Genomic DNA, 20601 nt, shown 5'->3' with positions numbered 1-20601 from the left:
CTTCTCGGAGAGAATTAAAATTGACTTATAGTTCCGGACGACTGGCGCATGCGCGAGTCGACCGATGTTGATCGGTGGTGTGAAATTTCCAGACGCAGCTAGCGGGACCTCGCACTGGCGTACAAAAGTTCTCACAGTATTATCCGAGTTCGATGTTACCACCGCCCCCACCGGCACCCATGGCCAGGCCGGTGGCGATCATCAGGTCGACGGGTGAGCTCACCGCGGCCACTTCCAACTCTCCCCCGACGTCCTCCACCTCGCCCACTGATCCGGTCGAGCTCGGCCAGAGCCAGCAGGAACAGATGGCCTCGGTTGGTATCGTTGCTTCCGCTTGCCAGCCAAACTCCGTCGATCCGTCGACCGGAAGGAAGAGTCCCGCGAGGATCCTCGTCACGGCGCCTCACACAAGTCGAGAATACACCTTTGCTCATTTCCACTCTCAGCCTGGTCAGGTATATCACTTTTAAAGCCTCACGTTTCTCTCTACTCTATACTATATTATCACACAACATATATAATATTTTGCAGATTTTTAATAATTTTTTCTATTCGTATACAGTTAAAGAATTATTTATTATTTAAACAAAGAAGCTATATGGATTAATACTAAATTTCTCATTGCGACAACTAATAATTTATAAATCTATTCGGATTCTTATTTAACATAACAATTAGATATATTTAATTAAAACATTCTTATCGTTAATACATTTATTCATATTATTGGTAAATTTTTCAACATCTTTGCACTCTGATGAGAATTAGAAATGTTATTGTATTGTTTATTGAGGCTCATTTATATTATGTAAAAACTGTGTAGGTATTTAGGAATTAATTAAATGGTAAATGCCGTAGTTTATTGATATTGTACAATTGATCGTTGGTTAGATTTTAAAACCTTATGATACACTAGTGTCAAGGATCTTTATTGTATTTTGGCTTGGCCAGCAAATTTTGGTACTGGCACAATTGAGGAATTAATAATTAAATTAATTATAACAATAAGCATTTTTCTGAATATTACAGTTGTTTTATCGTTGAGTTTAAAACGCTGGTATGTTTCATCCCTACAGCAAATTTTTACGTACCCGACCATCGGCTCGATGTCAGGTGTCATATCCCCGACGAATCTGTCGCTCTTCTCGTCGCCGGTAACCGTGACGAGGCCAGTGGCCACCCAAAGAACGGTCTCGAACGTGCCTCCACGCTGGAACACGGCACCTTTCATCAATCTCGAGGACGACTACAATATGATCGCGCCGATCATCGCTGGAACTACCAGCGAGCCACCCTCGGCCATGGACGAAGGTATACCGGAAAAGAATTGATCGATGTATACCATTGAAGACATACCAGAACATGGACACGAAATCTCACTTTTATCCAAAATTACAACCAACATTAATTTTATACCCAATGACCCTCAGAATGCAAAAAGACAGACCAAAAAATAACTTTTACAATGTTACATAAATAATGAAAATTTTATAATCATACTCTGGTTTGTCTCGAGTGGCACACCCTATATATAATAAAAAAAAGCGCACGTTTTATCCCGTCTGGTACTCTCGACGATGCAGTGAAATTCGTAATTACAGATCGATACTTCCATCCGGTGCACGCCAGTAGTATAGTGGATAAAACCGGAAATGGTAGCATGATGGGGAGCGAGATGAACGTCGGCGGCGATCAAGCGTCGCATCATCACCAGCAGCAGCAGCAGCAGCAACAAGTCATGCAAGATAAAAGTGGTAGACCAAAGTCTCCTCCGTGACAGTGGTGGCTTCGATCGGAAAGTTTCGCGCAGCTTTCGAGCTCACAGCCGCCGTGTTCCACGGGATCGTTGCTCGCACCTTACGAATTACCGATCGAGCATCCCGAAGGAGACTGGCCCCCGAGGGGCCGCCTCCACGATTTGAGCTTTCGAAAACTTGAGTGCCTCAGAGTCTGATATACGACTCGTAGACCCTCGATCCAAACCGAGCAACGAGCCAACGAGCAATAATGATAAGAGCGGAGGAACCGTGCGAGAAGAAACCCTTCGGTGTCCTTGCCGATCAGCCCTTTACCCCTCCCTTGACCCTTTTCAACCGGCGTTTCCCAGCCCCCGCTCCTCTTAACCAAGAAAACACCCTGGTACACGCGGATTGTTCTCTAGATTATTTCTCCGGGGTTTTGGTTCGTTGGAAAGCCTAGCGTGTCTTTATTTTTATGGTGCTAACCGATAAGTGGAATTTTTACGCGCTCCTTTTCAGTAGTGAATTTCAATCGCGCAGGTTTTGCCGTTTCGACGATAGACTGTGCGAACGCGCATTGCGTGGCTGAACGTGCACGAGGACGGATTTTACAATTTAGAAAAAAGTCAAAGATTTGTTCTTTCCTGTTAAACGTACGAAACGCCAAAATTCAAGCAAATACGATCGGATGATCTTGGATAATCTTGAGAATGTTGTAGTGGAACTAATTGGTAATTTTTATATTGCTTACTTTTAGATCACTCGGGATTATACACAAGCTTCTCATTGGACAGTATTTGCGTGAAGGTTTTTTTTTTATCGCTTCTGTAGTTGATTTTTAATAAAAAAAAAATCTCTTGCTGTTTTTCTTTCTCTTTTTTTCTTCTTCGTAGGAGAGAGGGCGATAATGCAATAGTGCGCGCGTATGTATGCGTGTGTGTGTGTGTGTGTGTGAGTGTGTATACGAGCGAGAGATAATAAATTGCGCGAATGGATAAGCTTAAGGATTAGTACGTGTATACAAGAAACATTTATTATGGCGGCTCGCGGCCGAGAGGGCTAATCGGTGAGGAGACGATAACCGCTCCAATGCAGATAAACCACGAATAATAATTGAGACTATTGTATTGTTTATGCCTAATGCTCAGGCTAGTGCTAACACTAGTGAGATAAAGACTAGTGCAGACTAGTCATCAGAGGCTGCTAGTTAGAAACAAAGTAAATATTTAATATTGATTACTGATAATAAAGCGGTTAACTAATTAATACGTTATCATTGATATTAATAATAACGATGAGAGGAAAACGACGTTATGATATACATACTCGCTGAACGAGAAGTAAAAAAGCGGTTGCGACTTGAGTCTTTAGTGAGAAATTATTATTACTATTACACTATTATTATTATTATATTACGTAGGGATGATCGTACCTTTTGCGAGAAGGAAACATTATCGGACAGAGTCCTAATTGTCCAGAAAGTGCTCGAGTCTGTTGTAAAATGAAAGAAACGAAAGAGTTTCCGGGGAAGGAGCGAGCGGGCAGGGTGCACCACGAGATGAAAGGGGTAAAGGTCGAAGAGGAGGGAGAGGAATTATAAGCTGTCCGATCCGTTGACTTTGTTCACTTCTGTATTACCTTATCGCGAGCAACCCTTAAATATTATGCGCGCTTGATATACTCGCTAGGCGAACCGGTAGTTTCACGTTAGCTTTTGGGTTTCTATAAAGAATCTTGTTTTTCTCTTTGAGTGAGATTAATAGGGCGCTGGCTCTCTCTTTCCCATCGCACCCTCGAGTCTCGTCTCGTCACGCATATATAGGTTTTTCCTTTCCTTCCAAAGGAGAGCGCGTTATTATTATCATTATTTATCGGTGATTCCTCTCACACGTCGCGAGACGAGAGAGGAGAATAAGAAAGAAATAATAATGTAGTTGCGCATCTTGCGAGGATTATTGTCAAACGAATGTGAGCCACGCGAATCGTCGCTGCTGTTTTGCGAAATAACGATAAGAAACTATGCGAGAGAGATCGTTTATTTTCACCGGAATCCCACATCATTCTTTCCGTGTTGCACGGGCAACGAAGGTGTGTGGAGCAGGAGCGTGTCTTAAGGAGGAATGATGAATTATTATTAACCAAGAGGAGATATAGTGGGGGAAAGGGGAGTTTTTTACGCCCTCTTAATCTGTACGTAGTAATAGTACAAAGGCGAACTTTTCTAATACAGTAGGATTAATAACAATGTCAATATAAGAAGTAAGCAGCGATGCTATTATTCCTATAAGCTCCGCGCGTCTTACCGAAGTAACGAGCGATGTAACGCGACTATTGCTACAAATATTGTCAATACCAATTATTACAGCAAATTACTATTGCTACTGCTATACCACCATCGTCACCACCACCACCAACCACCATCGTCACTACCACCACGAATATTACGATACCACCAATATTATATTAATATCGCTATACTATTACTATTACTGCTATTATACATTTATTGCTATTACTACTACTCTACTACTACTACTACTACTTCTACTCTACTACTACTACTATTACTACTACTACTACCACTACTGCTGATACTATACTATTACTTACTACTACTATCATTATAATTACCGCAACTAGAGCTACTATCAATACTATTAACCACTATAATTACCACTGCTGCTAATTACCTAATACTTTCGCTACCATTCTACCAATAATGCGGTTTACTTAAAACTAAATCTTCTCTATCGCTATAATACTATTTACTATAACCTCTCTAATCTACTATTACCCAAAGACTTCGGAAAAGAGATAATATATAGCGTATACGCCTTGTAAATAAAACGTAAATTCGTAGCGCTGGTCTACGAGAATCGTTTCAACGCACATTGAACTGCGATTGACGCGAGAAATAATCCACTTTTTTCCTTTCACTATCATTCTCCGTTCAAATTTAACCGAATCGTTACACCAATCTTCGATGGCTTTCCACATTCTACCTGCGAAACAGATTTGAGAGTCTAGAACAATACGATACACCACTTAGCGTAGTAATAAGGTAGTAAGAAAAGCAAATGAGAAAAAAAATGGTAGAAGAGAGATTTTCGATGCCAAGCAATAGAGCTACCATAGGATTAAAACGATCCCTTTTTCGAGTCGATTGAAAACTTATCAGGGGTACTCGAGGGTCACAATTCGGGTGGTTCGGGATTACAAATGCTGTGAATTTTCTTTCTTCCAAGCCCACCAAGGCTCCGCGCGTCGTATTGACCTACACGTAAAGCGCATCGCAGCTTTACAGGAACTCTATACGAAAAAAAAAAACAAACAAACAAACAAAATTACGGAGAGACGTCTAAATAATTTTCTAAATCGATTAATTTCGAAGAATCGCCATTCTAAAAGTGCAAATTGTAGGATTTAGAGTGCCAATTAGAGGGTAGTGGTAAGATGCGCGTAGGATAGTTTTTAGAGCAAACGAACGTTTGGGCACGGACAGTCTTCGTTGGGTCCAAACGGAACGTTTCCCGTTAAAAAAAAAATAGCCTTTGCAAGATCCATCGTCGCGTTTTTCTCGTAAACAAATATATATATACACTATATAAAACAGATGTCACCATTCGCGAGATACCAGTTGAATTCTATCTCTCCGATGCTCAATATACACCAAATTGTAGAAGCATGTATACTCGTGTGTAAAGAAGGAGGGGGGAGGGGTTGAAATGGTGGCACAGTGTTCTTCTCGGCTATCCACGTAGATTTTCTATAGCGTCTCGAGCTGCCTTGAACCGAAAGTGCATTAACTATACTCGTTGGCGCGTCAGCGATCGAGGGGGTGGCGCCATCGGGGCAACGCTAGAAAAATTCTATCCTTTCGAGTTCGTCGACCCCCGACCGTCACTCGCCGCAATCCTCGATTCCTCCTCGCTCAACGATCGAACGATCCTCGACGAAGAAAAAAACTCTTTCGTTCGCTCCACACATACTCGGTCCACCCTCTCGGTGCTCCCGTGGAAACGACCATTTTTCTACGTAAAATAGACTCTTTCCCGCGGCGGGTAAACATTAACGCGATCGAAGGATAAAAGTTTGCCGTGCGACCGGCGACTCTCGGTACTCGAGGGAGCTTTTCGAGTTGTGCGGCTTCCGTCATCCCGGGCCACCCATGTATTTACGAGCGGCTTACAGGAGGGGGAGGGGACAAGACGAAAAATCGCAGCGCTGAATATTTCAGGGTTAGCACTCTCCGGTTTTGAAACTCGATACGAACACTATAGCCGAGGACTGATGTTTTATTATACGATGACGCGGTCATCGTTATAGTATACTATACGATTATATAGAAAAACTCCGCAAGAGATATTGTTTTCACGTGAGAAATGATTAATATAATAATAGTACAGAGAATTGCAAAGCTTCCTGCTGAGCGACGAGAATTATGATAATAATATTGATAACTATATACTGATAAGCGTATAATAATTATAATGAAAGAAAGATTGAGAGAAATAATTAACGATTAAAAGACGATGGGAGACGACGGCGGTTATACATATAGAGCGCGATGATTATTGAGAATTTATTGCGGTAACATGACTATATATATATATATATATATAATATATATATACAATATATTGAAATGCAATGATATATTTATCGAATATTTATTGAGCAAAATAGCACATCGTGTAGTGTGGTTGTACAAAATAGAGGAGAGGGCAGCGAGTTTAAAGCGACGAGTGACCGACCAGATGTAATAATTGAGGGTCAAGGATACGGGAGATTGGTAGAGGGGGGTGAGAGGGTGGAGAAAGATGGGGCACGGGAGGAAAGAGAGAGAGAGAGAGAGAGAAAACTAACAGTTAGAATAAGAGCCTCGAGCTAAGCTTAAATTTACGCGGAGAAATTAGTGAATCGAGTGTAGAAAAAATGTAAAGTCAATAAGCAAAACAAGGGGAACGACGTATAGCGGTAAAGGGGCGAACACGAAAAAGCATTGAAACGTAGCAAAAAAGCAACGATGGTGGAAAATTTAATTTCTAGGATCGTAAAATTTCTAGAGGGCGAGGGAAAATTTGTGAAAGTTGCTCGGTCCTATTTGTATTGTATTTTTGTCTCACGACCCTTTTTTATCCTCGTAAAAGAGGCTCGTGTTATATATCAGGGATTAGACTAAATAGCATAATATGCCGCGAGAGAGGTGGCAAGAGGATGGAAAAGGAAGGAGTAGCGGTGGTGATAATGGTGGAAAAACGGAGATTTAAGTAAGGGAATAATGATGTGATAGCGAGACGTTGTCAAAAAGCCTCCTCCTCCCGTGGTGAACAAACCTCGATTCGTATCGGTACCAAGCACATTTATATTTGCGAATCCACATCCTATACACTGATCCACTCTTTTATTTCATTTTTTTCTCATAATCCTACTTCGTCATTCCAAGTACGTTTGTACTTGCAAATGTCATTATTTCATTTCTATTCAAGCTTGTAAGTGTGCCTGTACCGGTAGCAGTTGAGTCTTGGTAATCCTCTCTCGAACGGAATACCAATTAGACGAGGCTTCTTTGTCACCTTACCGCGCCAATTATACGTTGTGTCCATACAGTCTCAATATTATGTATTATATATATCCGACAATATTGATTATTAAAATTCTTAATACATAAAATGAATCTGTTGTTTATTTCTTCCTTTTCGGACGTGTCTCATCTCTCTGCACGAATGTGGAATTTCTCTTGTAATTGCAGCAAACGAGGGAAAAGGTCAAGTATGAGATTGAAACGTAGAAACTGAATTAATCGTTTATTTTATGCTTCGTAAATGAGTGGTGCACGGTAAAGTACACCACTGTGCACAACCTCTTGTTGAAACACTCATCACATTGCTCGATTTTTTGCCAAACTCCTCTCGGTAATTAAAATAGATCCATATCATTTATATATTATACAATTTATATACTACATATATTACATAATTTATATATTTATATGCACCATCTACAAGCTCTGCTCGTCTTAAATTCTACTTGTGCCAAAAAAAGTCGAGGAATAAAACAGTATAAGCATAAGGTTTCTTCACAAATGCATCGTAATTATCTTGGAGATATCATTGACAAAAATAGAGATGCTCTTAATAAAAATATAGTACCATATTTTACTTTTTCTTATCTTTTAAGAAAACCCCTTGGCAATGCGCGCGATCTAAAAAATCAGTCGTTCGTCAATACTCCATTAACACGTGCAAAGCTCAATACTATTAAAAACTTCCACTTTTCGCCTTTCTCAACGATCTTCACGACTCTCCATACTTGATATTTTTGAAACAAAAGCTTAAAGTTTTCAACCTATTGATTTCTTTTGCTCGAGTTACAAATAAGTGTTTGTCGTTTGGAAAAATTATTGCAGCGATCGGTTCATCGACGAAAAAGCGAAAGTTATAATACAATAATTCATTTGCATGATAATATTCCATTAGTCACTAATACTAATGCCGTCATTGTTACATGATAAAAGTAAAATGAGTGCATTGTAATACTTTGTTAAAAGGATAATAAAAATTACAATTCGATCATATAAAACTATATCTTTCGTTTGATTAAACTAATTTACCCTGCTACGAAGCTCCTTTGTTTATCAAAACAGGCTACTGTTAGAAATACTGATGAAATTTAATGATAGGTCGCAATACTTTGTCCATTTTAATTTTAACATTAATTCGCACAAAGTTTAATTCGTATATATCAGTTTGCTCTCTGAAGAAAATAGCACAACGCGATTGAAAAACCTTACTTGACTTGAAATTATTATAATATACAAGTGTACTTAGCCTAATTGAATGACATTCATATAAAACTTAATATATATATATATATATATTCTTATCGCTGCGACCGCGTTAGCTATAATCGTTTAACAATAAATACAATTAAGTACAAATGCTCCGAAATACGCGAGAAATTAGTCCTTTGATATTTTTTTAAGTCACGTCAAATCGCAAAAACCGTTTATAAAACCACTCCACGTAAATTCATTTTAGTTTTGCTCGGAATGTTTCATTATACGGGAATCTCAGAAAATAATGCCAATATTAAAGTAGATCTTAAGAAATAAGAGGCATCGAGGCGATATAAAATAAATAAAGATATGTGTGTCTATATACTCCACGTACAGCGATACGTTAAAAAAATTAATTTTCATCCATTTGTATGACTGTCCTATACCCTATTAGTCCACTGACCTCACAAGGTTAACTGAGCTTAAAAAATTGGTTGGTTAATCAGGCACCAATGAACGGTCCACGCAATGACGCGAATGTAAAAATGATCGATACACGTAATAAGGCGTGCGACGTTCGTAAAAATAATGCACATTGATCGATTATAAAAAAGAATTGAATTAGGCAAGTCGGAGGAACTGTGTGACATCGATGAAGAACTTGGTACGTCAACGTCAATCAATCATAATGCGAAAGGAGAGAACGCTTAAAGTGAACAAAAGCACGTTGTTTCATCGAATGGCTCCTGGGTACGCCTCGTGTAAACGTTCAGTAGTTGGCAGTGAACCCTGAAAATCAGATTAAACGTGGTGAATCCTTCCAATCGACGGAGCACAATTAGAAATTAAATTATTTTTGCAATCATACCTGATCTTCACATTAGAATTATTGATTACTTCTCCGTCGCAGTTCCAAACGCTCAGGTCCGATCCAAAGCGATGCGCGTTAAATTCGCTATCGGTTTGCATGTGCAAAGTAGGTAAAGCTCGGAACGTGAATTCTCTGGCTCTGTACACTTCTACGAACGGCAAATCGTACTGAAAAGAGGGAAGCGCGCATGAGCAAAAAGAAAGTTGCTATTAAAATTCATCAATAAGGGAGAAAAGGAAGGATCGATCGTGCTACCAACCAGAGTCTTTTGTTTACTGGCTAGCCTGAGCAACATTCTAATATTGTTGATGAGTGACGTGTGTCGTACCAGGATAATATCAACACAACCATCGCCAATGTGACAGTGGGGACTAAACCCCATAGGACTTCGAGCACAGGCGCATGAAACGTTCGCACCGTTCACCATAAAAAATTTCCCCCTGACGGTCAGCCACCCTAAAAGAAAAATGATTTTCCCTTCAGTTATTTTTTGTCCAACAATTAGAACAAAGAGCATCAAGAGCACGCTTTGCACGCTTACTAGAGATCTCCTTATCCGGTACACTGTTATGCATGTGTTGCAAACACCTTTGGCAGTTTTTCATGCACCTCGTGCTACCAGCTGGATGACAGGGGTCCGACAGGAGCTGAATCTCACCCTCGTAGCCTTTGTTGGCAATAATTTTCTTGAAACCTGAAACATTTATCGATTCGGTCAACCAATTCCTCCACAACCAAGAGGAACCAAGGATAAGAAAATTCTCGACTCACCAGAATAGTCGTATCGCTGAGGTCCCATCCAGCGGAATTTCTCACTGTCGCGTATGACGTCACCTAAATAACCGTAGCTAAGTACACTGGCATAGAGCCTCAGTAGATTACGATTGCTGTGAACGGACGAAAGATCCAAGCCAGTTGTGTCGCCAAAAATGATATGTATGGTAGCAGTCTCCACATCCGTCGTCCCTGTGAAACGTGTGTTTCAATCATCTCTTTTTATTTCATTTAAAAACAAAAACAGTGTATCGTGCAGTCTTATAACTATTACAAATTTTTTCATCTTTCAACTGTACACGTTTCTTCGGCGGAATAAATTAATGTTTTTTTTCCCAAGAGTCTCTCCACGGATAATTTTCATTAGCTCTCACAGGACTTTCAATTTTCCACGTGCTCGCTTTTCCTCGGTGCATTAGTTTTGTTACCGTGAAGGCTATAGGCGACTGTATCGGTGCTTCCACTAGGAATCACGCCAACTGGTAACGTTGGTGACGGGAGAACTACGTCCGGGTCGTTCGGATCAATCTGTCGATCCTTGGCTGCCCTGAGGACCAGTCCGTTGAAAACTTCGGAAAAAGTACCGTCGCCGCCGATGCAGACCACCGCCTGGAAAAAATTACCAATCGGTCAAGGTCATGCCTGCTGATTTCCGTTTCTCAGAAATTGACGCTCGAGACTGCACACTATGTATAGTCCTTTCTCTCATCTCGACTCGAAGCTGACGAATCCAATTTGCAGCAACGTCTTCCAACTGACTCTATATGCATAATTATAATATTTTTTCTTTTTTTAAACTATAGCTATCAAATGTAACAAATAACCTGAAAGCTTTTTCATGTTACGTAATAAAAAAATCAATAATCAAAGCGATATAGAACGAATCGAATGACGTTCGGGACTAAAGCGGTTTAAGGAAACACGCGATTCAAGTGAATAGTGTAATACTATAATCGTAGAGTAAAAAATGGACTTTCGCTTAACAATAGCTCTCGGTTTAATGAATCAGATTATAGATTCTTTTTCCAACAGCCGTTAGAAAAAAGAAAAAAACTTTCTTACATGAGTGTCGCTTAAGTCAGAAGTAAGTAGCGTGTCACGAATATGTCCGGCTCTTTCCGTTATCATAACTTTCGTCTCTATGCCAGCGATTGTCATGAGCGGCTGCACGTCTTTCTCCCAGATCTTCGAACCCTTTTTCTTTCCTCCATAGGGATTCACGAAAATTAACATTTTTCTTGGACGCTGAGTCAGACCTGTGTTTGCAAAAATCAGAATTTTTATTCAATTGTCTTCGTTAATTCACTGCAGGTTAATTGAAAATAAAGATGGAAATTAAAAAAAGATAATTTTGTAATTTATCAAATAAATCAAGTTTTGCGATTAGCTTCAGTCTTATACATTCCTTAATCGGATAAATATAGTGAAACGAGCCAGAATTGTTGGGTCGATGTAACGCTAAACAGGCGATCTTATGAAAGGCTTTTATAGCCAGTAGCTAACCATAAGACTGGATCAATACTGTGTTACAGCCACTTTTGTAAGGTCTGACGCAAATCTTGTTTTCACGCGAAAATCCCGTATATATTTAGGTTTGTCTTTTTAATAGAATATCAACTAATTCTTTTATACTGTCAAAAGATTAATTATTTTAATTATTATTTAGTAAAAAATTTTTCCCCTCCTTTTCTTATTATACGTAATAGAAAAAAGATTATTATTTGGGAATGTTTGAAAAAATTCGTTTCATTGTTTATATGCGCTATAAGGATTTCAGAGATATAACACAGTAGATCATAATAAGTGACAGAGCTTCGTCACGTTGTATATGTATATATATATAAATCTAAAACTTTGAGTCGTGCACCTTTACAATTGACATAAAAATCACGCGAATTCAGCGAAAAAATCGTACGACTGTGACATTCCTGTACCAAGCGAGACCGAAGAAACGTGTTTTCGCAAGGAAAACAAGTATATATTATTGTGAATGACGAAGACGAATATAACGAATTCGTGCATGTGTTACCGAACCGATGTACAGGATATAAATTTGTGATTTTTTCTTCATCTATTTATAAAAAATTAAAATATCAGAATGAAACAAACAAGCGGTGAAAAATATGTAGTAGAAGAATTAAGACTCACTGGTGAGATAATTTCTTATGGTTTTCACCCAGGAGGCCACTTGCCTCGGATCCGTGTGGCTCATCGTCACGCTGTGATGGCTCCATTTATTTTTTGATCCCCTTACCGCGTAATGCAAAATAAAACTAGTGGGAAAAACCGTAGGTGAAGACGGAGAAGTCGTTGTCTTTTCCTTCAAGTTTATCCCGGGTATCCAGTCGTCCCCGTAGCGCACAGCCAAAACATCCGTCAGAGGAAGCGTCCACCGGGCTGAAAAATCCAAAGAAACAATTACGTCGATATACTTCCGATAAATTCTCTTCGATGACTTTCTCCCCAATCGATTAGATAAGAAATGTAAGAGAGAGAGAGAGAGAGAGAGAGAGAATGTTTAAATTATTTGCAAATTCCTTCCTTATATTTCACACAACAAAAATAACGAATGATTTCGCGATAAATATTCCAAAATATCTGTAAAATTTGACAGAAATGCGAATATAAAGAGTGGTCCAATTATTTTGACCACTTCGTTTATCTTCGATCTTGTTAATAAAATGTTAAAAAAAATATGTTATAAAATTGTACAAATCTTTTTATTAGTCGTGAATAAATTGTTTGTTCATGGGAGTTAGAAGATGATTCGAAAGTAATTTCATTTTTTCCAATGGATTACTTATATATTTTTGTATTAGATATTTCTTAGAGAGCTTCAATTTCAAAACAAAAAAATTATTAAGGTATATGTATTCTCGAAAATTAACATTTTTTCAAGTATTAAAGTTTGTTTATAATTTTACTTGTAAATAGCACATTGACACTCTCTACAGACAATCGTTTTTCACTCTTTGTTGTTAAAAGAAGAATATTCTTGTATTACTTTTATTGATTATTCATTCTCGAAGCTCAGCTTTTCGTTTCTAAACTTAACAATTTGACTTCTTTGTTTACGTAAATGTTTTACAGTTATACATGAAGAAAGGTTTTTTTTATTATCACTCTTAGAATAAATGTAGTTTTAAAATCATAGGTATGACAAATTGTCATTACAATAAAATTGCTATCATTCAATATCAGTCATCACAAAGTTTTCGTAGAGTAAAAAATGAAAATATTGCAAGCATGAAAGTTTCTACTGTTTAAATATATGATACATAATATCCTATAAAAATTCAAACCGTGAAAAAAAAATCGAGAAAACATAAGCTCCTGATATAGTGCTCTATAAAAACATACCTTCTAAATAATACAAGCCATTTAAAAAAGTAATTCTGACCTTGAAATAACCTTCGTTCCTCCACCTACGAGCAATTTTCTCATTACGAGCCAAAAACTTTTGAAGCACCACAACCCTAAAATATTTTCTCTTATGTCATTTAGACCTTGGTAAAAAATCAAGCGATGAAAATTATTACCGAATCACCCTGTATATAGTTTACCAGGCTGGAAAGTAAACACTTAAATTTGTGATCGATGAAAAAAAAATTCGTCTATACTTATGAGTAACTGATTATTGTTTTTACAGTGGTTAAATCTAGTTGAAGCAGCGCGTAAAACAAGATAAGACTTTCGAGACAATGGGCCGTAAAGATAGGTATCCGAACGAGTGAATCGAAAGGAAAGTATTTCCAGTGGAAAAATATTGACAAACCATTGTACGCTACGTATTACTAAAAGTGCACCCGCCTATTTCACGAAGGGAAATGCGTTAAATATATTGTATATATGGTACATAATCCGCTTTGAACTATTTACGTTTGACGAGTTTGCAGTTTAATCTTTTCCTTAAAGAAATCTTGCACCCGTGTGCGATTACCCGAGAGGACAATTAATAAACTGGTGCTAAAGTACTATAACTGGATGGAAAGATAATTCGAAGAGACCCTGACTGAGCGAGTGTTCAATTATGCCTCTCTAAATGGCCTTCGAAATTTGTTAAAATTAATTATATCAGTGCTGCATTCGTGTTGAATAAAATCACTGAAATTGCAACGAAGTGAAATCGTGAAACCAGAGGCAATTTCTTTCATGGTCATCAAAAATTTCTATTATAGTCTCCACTCTAATCTACGAAAATTAGACACGTGACTTTAACGGTCGATTAAGAAATTTACGATTTTTTCGTATTACGATTAATCTATTATCAATCTTTACGTAGAAGATTGTAGCAATATATTTTTTTTAATTACTTGTCCTAGAGAGACACTATATACCCTATCTCTTGATGTACTGTATACTCAGTTGTTTCTCTTATATATCATTATAAAAAATCATTTCACGTGTATCATTCAAAGAACAGATACGTTTCTACATATGTTATATCATAACGTCAAATGTGACAGACAAACAACCGCCGAGTTTCGTCTTGTTTTTGTCGTTTCTTGGTCAAAGTAGAGCTAGGAAGCTTCAAGTTCAAGTGACGAAATGCTAATATTGACAAATGCTGATAACAAAGGTTTGGGTAATCGGAAAATGCAAGATTGAACAATATATCTGCAAACCGTATAACCTATCTTAAACTATAGACTTTAGCGAACAATAGTATATATATATATATATATGTGCTTGATTAGAAACTCATTCATTAGTTATCAAATGCGCCATTATTCAAAGATATAATTGCATATATATACTCTTTTATTCTTATCAGAGTAGCTAGTTTGAAACATCAATATGAGGATGCACCTTCGAGAAATGATTTATGACGTCGACAAAAGCAATTCTTGCAAAGATTTCCCTTCGGAAAACGATAACGTTGTTTGTTTATTATAAACGAATCGCGAGTTGATAACAGTTCGACTTTTCTATGAACAGATTGTATTTTTCAGCACACGATACGTCAATGAAAACAATGCTTATTAATCTTATCTGCAACGATAACAAAAATTCACTTTATTTTGTATATATATCTACATTATAAAATTATACAACGTTGAATCGGTGAGTAAGATATTCGCAAAAACTATTTCGAATCAAGGTTGACTATCAGTTGGACAATGAATCACTGTAATGTGATCGACTCCAATGGAGAACGAGCATTCGGATTTCTTTCTAAACTGAAAATGCTGCAAATGGTCTCCGTTTCTTCGAGGAACATAACCTAAAAATATTGCGCGCACGTGTTCTCGAGGCGTTCTGCGCATGTCCGTTAGTCTCTCTCTCTCTCTCTCTCTCTCACTCACAGTGCACTATACATCCTGTAAATACATCCGAACTGCACTCGATCAGCTTGCACCAGATCTACGACACTTGTACGTGCTTCCTCCACTACAAACGTAAATACATACACGGGCACAAACACAACGAAACATTACAACGGATGAGCAAGGTTATCATTTAGCGATTGGCGTGCATCTTCATTTTCGTATCTCTGTTTACCTGCTCTTTCAAACAAACCACGCTTTTCACGTACGCTTCTCCGAAACTTACGTTTCCCCTACATCCGCCATTTCATCATGATTAAATTTCATTTTCGAACAGTTTTGAAAAATCCTATACTTCCTGTGCTTAACTCCATACTGGAAATTGATACCACAATTTATACGGAATAAAAATTGGTCATTTTTTGATGCTATTATTTGGAGATAAAGTAGCAATTGAAATCTACAGAGTTATAGCGAGGATTAACACCTTTTTAAATGAAAATATATCTCGTTGTGGGAGGTTGTGTATAATAGAATAATGCAATGTAAAATAGGACGAGGATCTTGCGAGTTCTGCGTACAAGGCACTCGTCGACCGATTGCCCATGCTTCAAACAATTTCTTCTTCTCTTTAAACCAGTTGACTTCATTCGCGAGGAATCCAGTGCTGCAACTTTTAATGACTTTCGCTCAAAACTCTAATGGTTGGTCTATACTAATGGTTCTGTTTAGATTGCGAACCAAAATCACGTGTAAAATAAGCTATGCTCTTTAAATCAATTAATTAACCGTGTTCAGACCTTGCCATGTATATTATATATATATACTGCACGCTATAGCTAGATATGGTGTACAGAAATACATGGATCTACCAGTATGAGTTCAATGACCTTGTACGTATATCTATAACCAAGGCTACACTGGTCAACTATACTTTCCAAATAACGAATAAGAATCTTACGACTGACAACGAATCGCTCTTTAAGGATTTGCGTGGGAAGCTTTAAATAGGAGGAAATAGCCTATTGCCATAATTTCTTCGTAAATCTACTAATCATAATCTCGCGGTACAATTTAATTCATTCAAAAATCTTCTCGCATTACGGCCCATTGACCTGTGAATTGTGTTAACTATACGTGTAGTTATTATACCATCAAATATCATTATAATGAAAACATTCAAGGACACTCCCATCGGATTTGTATGGTAATTATTGATTGGGACTAATTTCCTTCCGACTGTATAATTTATTGGGAGATGGAGCAGTTTTACTAGTAGTTTATTTTATTCACAGTTTAAGATATCGAAAGAGAGAGAGAGAGATAGCTCTACAAACTTGACCTTTAGCTAAAACTCGTTTTTTATTTTAAAGTTAAGCTTGTAGAACAGTTACATATGCATGGTACTCGAGTGAACGACCTTAGAAAAAGTGCCCGAAAGCTATCTAACACAACGTGATTCGACAAAGATGAATAATAAATACATTGTACAATTGCAAGTATACAAGGCTGATCGTAAGCAAGCAGCTTTTGTTTCCGTGTCATGCAGCTAGAACAAAAAATAATCCTTGCACATCTTGACCCCTTCCTCGAACGGACATTCAATTTATTACGCATCATCGTATCATTTTTCTTGCTTCTTTATTAGAAAAAAACAACTTTTGCTAGTAACTTGATACCATGAAATTAAATGCTCAAAGTTAAATCGCTCTTTCATCGCAGTACAAAGATCGAAAACTGTCTCCTTTTTGGAAACAGCCTTTTAATAATTAATGGAGGACGCTTCAGCTGAGACGGCCAAGCGGAAAATTTGAAGGTTAAACACGAGTGAATCTTTTTTGCGCAAGAAAGATTTGCAAAGCCATTTAATTATGACGGAAGTAAACAAAATGCATGTATACGCGTGTTCTCAGGCGTACGTGAGAAGACCGCCAAAAACCTTCTTTGCATTCTTCAAGGGGGGCATCCGTTATGGATCTCTCAACGTTTACTACACGCACGTTTGAACTTAATATGGATTTCCTGCCACTTGAAAAATCTCTTATAGATTGTTTTCAACTCTAATAAATAAAGCAGTATTCGAAAGTCAATACTCAACATGGACGACATGTGTTTTAATGTTGTTTTCCCGCTGACGTCACTGGTCCACCTTGAGGATTAAATCGACCGTGTTTTTTTATCAACGACCATTCTTTATTTTTCGTATTTCTCTCGCGTTACGATAACCTAGCCGAAAACACTATACATCCAATCGAACGGTACCAAACGATTAGAAAAAATGTTGCGATATTTCTGGAAATGTGACACGGGATACGAACGACATTACTTTAAAGGAATTTTCGACAATTATTTTACAAGCGTGTCATTAGCGGTACGTAATCCCATGACGAGTGTTTTCCTCAACCAGTGTCATAATGTCCTCGTTAAACGGACGAAAACAATAATTCCGACCCAACCGTAACCGTACAAGCTTTACTTCCCCCTACCCAACTATCAAAATCTAAACTCTATCACCAAACGCACTGCTTTTTCAATAACAAAATTCGTGGAGCAGTCTATAAGCACAACACGAAAATAGTTTATTCTTTCGTATCAACTGCACGGAATTATAATGAGATGAATCAAAGGATTATCGAGGGGGAAAAACGAGTTTAGTAAGGTAGCGAGGAATTTTTCGAGTGCTCGTCGAGTAATAGATATTTATGTAATGAGAGGAGCTCTCACTTACTGTAAGGTGGTCGTTCGGTTTCCCAGATAAGAGTTCCGCGATGGAAGTAAACGCGGCACCTCTTCTTCTTGATAACGAAGGTATTGAGTAGGACCGACTTTGAGGAGAGATCGGAGCCCTCCTGGACAATAGTCGTCGGCCTATTCCTCACCGGGACAGAGTTGCTCTCGTTTTCCAGCGACATTGGGAAAGGAAAAAGAGTGTTTTCAGGCAACGGTGCCAAAGGACGTCATAGCTGCGATCGATGCCGCGCCGCGGACAGCATCGGAGTTTTTCCCTGGAGTCCCGGGACTTCAGCTAGGATCCTCGTGAACGAGAGGACCTGCTGGCCAGGATGGTGATAATATAACTAGGTCACGTTTCACCTGGCCTGACCCAAGTGTAAAATCCTTTGACTCGTCCGCTCCAGCTTGCTGGTAGCTCGCGGGGACAACTGGAGTACTCGCCAAGAGCCGTCAGAGCCTCCAGTTTCGACTGTGAAAACCCGACAACCCGTCGTCGGCCGTCGGCCGTCCCAACTAACTACCAACACAGGTCGAGCAGCGAACTCTCTCTCTCTCTCTCTACTTTTCTGTAGACTGTAGAGTGTAGCTAGCCAACACCAGCAGTTCCAATCCAACCAACCAAGTCGAATCCCCCTACCTACCTACCGCCGCTTCGACCTGAGCTGACGTTCGGCTCAACTCGGCTCCATTCGTCGGCCCGACACGACTGTGTTGCTGCTTATAATCCTAGCGAGTCGCGATTCGACCTCAACTTTCGTTCTCTCTCTCTCTCTCTCTCTCTCTCTCTCACACACACACACACACACACACACACAATCACCCTCAATCGCACGTTAACACGCAACACAGCAACGCGTTCTCATGTTTAGCTTCACATAAACTCCCTATATAGTTTTCTACTCTTTTTCATATACACCACATCTTCGCTTATGCATACTTTCATGCTCCATCCATCCCATCATTGCCATCGATAGGTCACCGCCACAGCGCAAAATCGTGCTACCTCTCGCCTCTCGGAATCGTTCGTCTGGATTAGTCTGGTGTCCTGCTGAATCTCGCCTCCACTCTTTCGCGAACCACCTTCGCTTTTCTTCACGTAGTTCGCATTCTCTCTTGCTTTACTTCTTCTTCTTTTATTGTTATTTATATACCTTCGTCCCTTTCTTACCACACAGTTCAGTTTGCACTCTTCCCCCTTCCTCTTTTCTCATCCTTTTTTTTCTCTATTTCCTTTAATTTACTCCGTTTTGTTAAATCTCTACAAGAGTAAATAAGAATTTCTAATATCAACTATCCAATTTTTATCAGATTCTCCAACAGTATGAATTATTATGCATATTTTAGATTTATCTGTATCTACGCATGCCAATTATATCTTATCTTTTAAATTAGTATTTTAGTTTTTAATTACTGATTTCATTGTCAGGATACATCTTGCTTTTACTTTTTCAAGTAAATTTAACTCTCTTGGATCACGAGTAATGGTGCTATTAAGAGTATAAATTATTTTATGTACTTAAATCTTTAATGAATTAATATCTTTGGATTTCAATTTTTTAGAAAAGACAATTGATTTTAATTTATAGGTTCCATAGCAAACCACGATAAAAAAGAGATAAGAAGAAAATATAAAGAAGTAAATTAGTCAGAATTTTATTTTATTTTTCTTATCGACTACGGTAAATAGGACGCTTCTGGGCTAGCGGCTCACCAGGTGTAAAGCATTATTACCACTTCTCTTATGTTAATATTATTTTAAAAATAATATAATTTAAAAGATTATAAATATTTTGATGAATGCGTGTTATAGCAGCTTTAAATGTATGATGAACTTTCAAAAGAAAATATGATAAATTGAAATTGACGAAAATTCCAATCTTTTTTTATTAAATTGGAACTATCTAAATTGTATTTTTAATTTTTAAGCTTACCACAAATTTAGCATTATGTAAATTAATGATAGGTAAATGTTCTCTGTCAAGGTTACGGCCTCCCTTAGTTTTGGTCATCGTAATATAGACAGTGGTACCTTCTGCACCCCAGGTAGTAACGGCCCTGACGGTAGGCAAATGCCGACTGCTGAATAGTTTGCCTTTAATTTACTTTATCGAATTTTGATAACGTAAAATTGCCATAAATCGTCAATGGCTGTTCCAATTAGCAGCCGATGGAATATAACTTGAGTATATTATTATTTTAAATATTATAGCAAAAAATCTGTAGCATACCGATCACAATCATAAATCACTGAGCTAAATCAAGACAGATTTTGTCAGATGCTTCTCACAACAAGAATAATATCTTTTAGGGCAATCTGCGACATTCGATATGCATCACAAACAACTTGCATTTTTTCTACAGCAACAAAATATACGACTCTAAACATATATTATAGATATATATTTACGTCAAATTCATTGGCGTAAACTTTATTAATTT

The 20601-nt window shown here is 38.1% G+C and overlaps 2 protein-coding genes across 10 annotated transcripts in view; one reads left to right on the top strand and one right to left on the bottom strand.

The window, feature by feature from the left end:
* NfI (Nuclear factor I) overlaps positions 1-7387 on the top strand; it is a 38162-nt gene extending 30775 nt beyond the window's left edge. For 6 of the 8 annotated variants that reach the window (XM_066727502.1, XM_066727505.1, XM_066727504.1 and 3 more), the window contains 3 exons: positions 93-455; positions 1077-1311; positions 1602-7387. In XM_066727502.1, coding sequence (XP_066583599.1) covers positions 93-455; positions 1077-1311; positions 1602-1777 — 774 coding nt within the window. In that variant the 3' untranslated portion in view covers positions 1778-7387. The remainder of the gene's footprint in view (positions 1-92; positions 456-1076; positions 1312-1601) is intronic. The other 2 variants (XM_066727501.1, XM_066727500.1) reach the window with 2 other exon arrangements.
* Positions 7388-7527: 140 nt separating this feature from the next.
* Positions 7528-20424, bottom strand: Cerk (Ceramide kinase). 2 transcript variants are annotated; one of them, XM_066727507.1, is made up of 9 exons: positions 20094-20424; positions 12311-12559; positions 11225-11418; positions 10591-10771; positions 10160-10354; positions 9930-10082; positions 9648-9844; positions 9386-9555; positions 7528-9306 (listed from the first exon to the last, which is right to left on the bottom strand). In XM_066727507.1, exons 2-9 carry the CDS (start codon positions 12372-12374, stop codon positions 9225-9227), a joined length of 1236 nt encoding a protein of 411 aa, XP_066583604.1. In that variant the 5' UTR covers positions 12375-12559; positions 20094-20424; the 3' UTR covers positions 7528-9224. The 2 variants fall into 2 exon arrangements, with proteins under 2 accessions (XP_066583604.1, XP_066583603.1); XM_066727506.1 differs by lacking the exon at positions 20094-20424 and adding an exon at positions 18158-18756.
* Between the last annotated feature and the right edge of the window lie 177 nt (positions 20425-20601).

The sequence above is a fragment of the Prorops nasuta genome, unplaced genomic scaffold, assembly GCF_024137725.1.
Source record: "Prorops nasuta isolate Cenicafe-Biocafe unplaced genomic scaffold, Cenicafe_Pnas_1.2 PNAS00005, whole genome shotgun sequence".
Classification (NCBI taxonomy): Eukaryota; Metazoa; Arthropoda; class Insecta; order Hymenoptera; family Bethylidae; genus Prorops; species Prorops nasuta.
Note: the sequence above shows the minus strand (reverse complement) of the source record. Positions and strands in the feature narration are given on the sequence as shown.

Bases quoted from the DNA above. Each gene is read 5' to 3' on its own strand.
- Cerk (XM_066727506.1), bottom strand. From the start codon at position 18,341: ATGTCGCTGGAAAACGAGAGCAACTCTGTCCCGGTGAGGAATAGGCCG. The intron at 12,560-18,157 runs GTAAGTGAGAGC...TGGATTTTTCAG, and splicing joins AACCGAACGACCACCTTACA to CCCGGTGGACGCTTCCTCTG. The intron at 9,556-9,647 runs GTTGGTAGCACG...CCCTCTTTTCAG, and splicing joins CCAGTAAACAAAAGACTCTG to TACGATTTGCCGTTCGTAGA.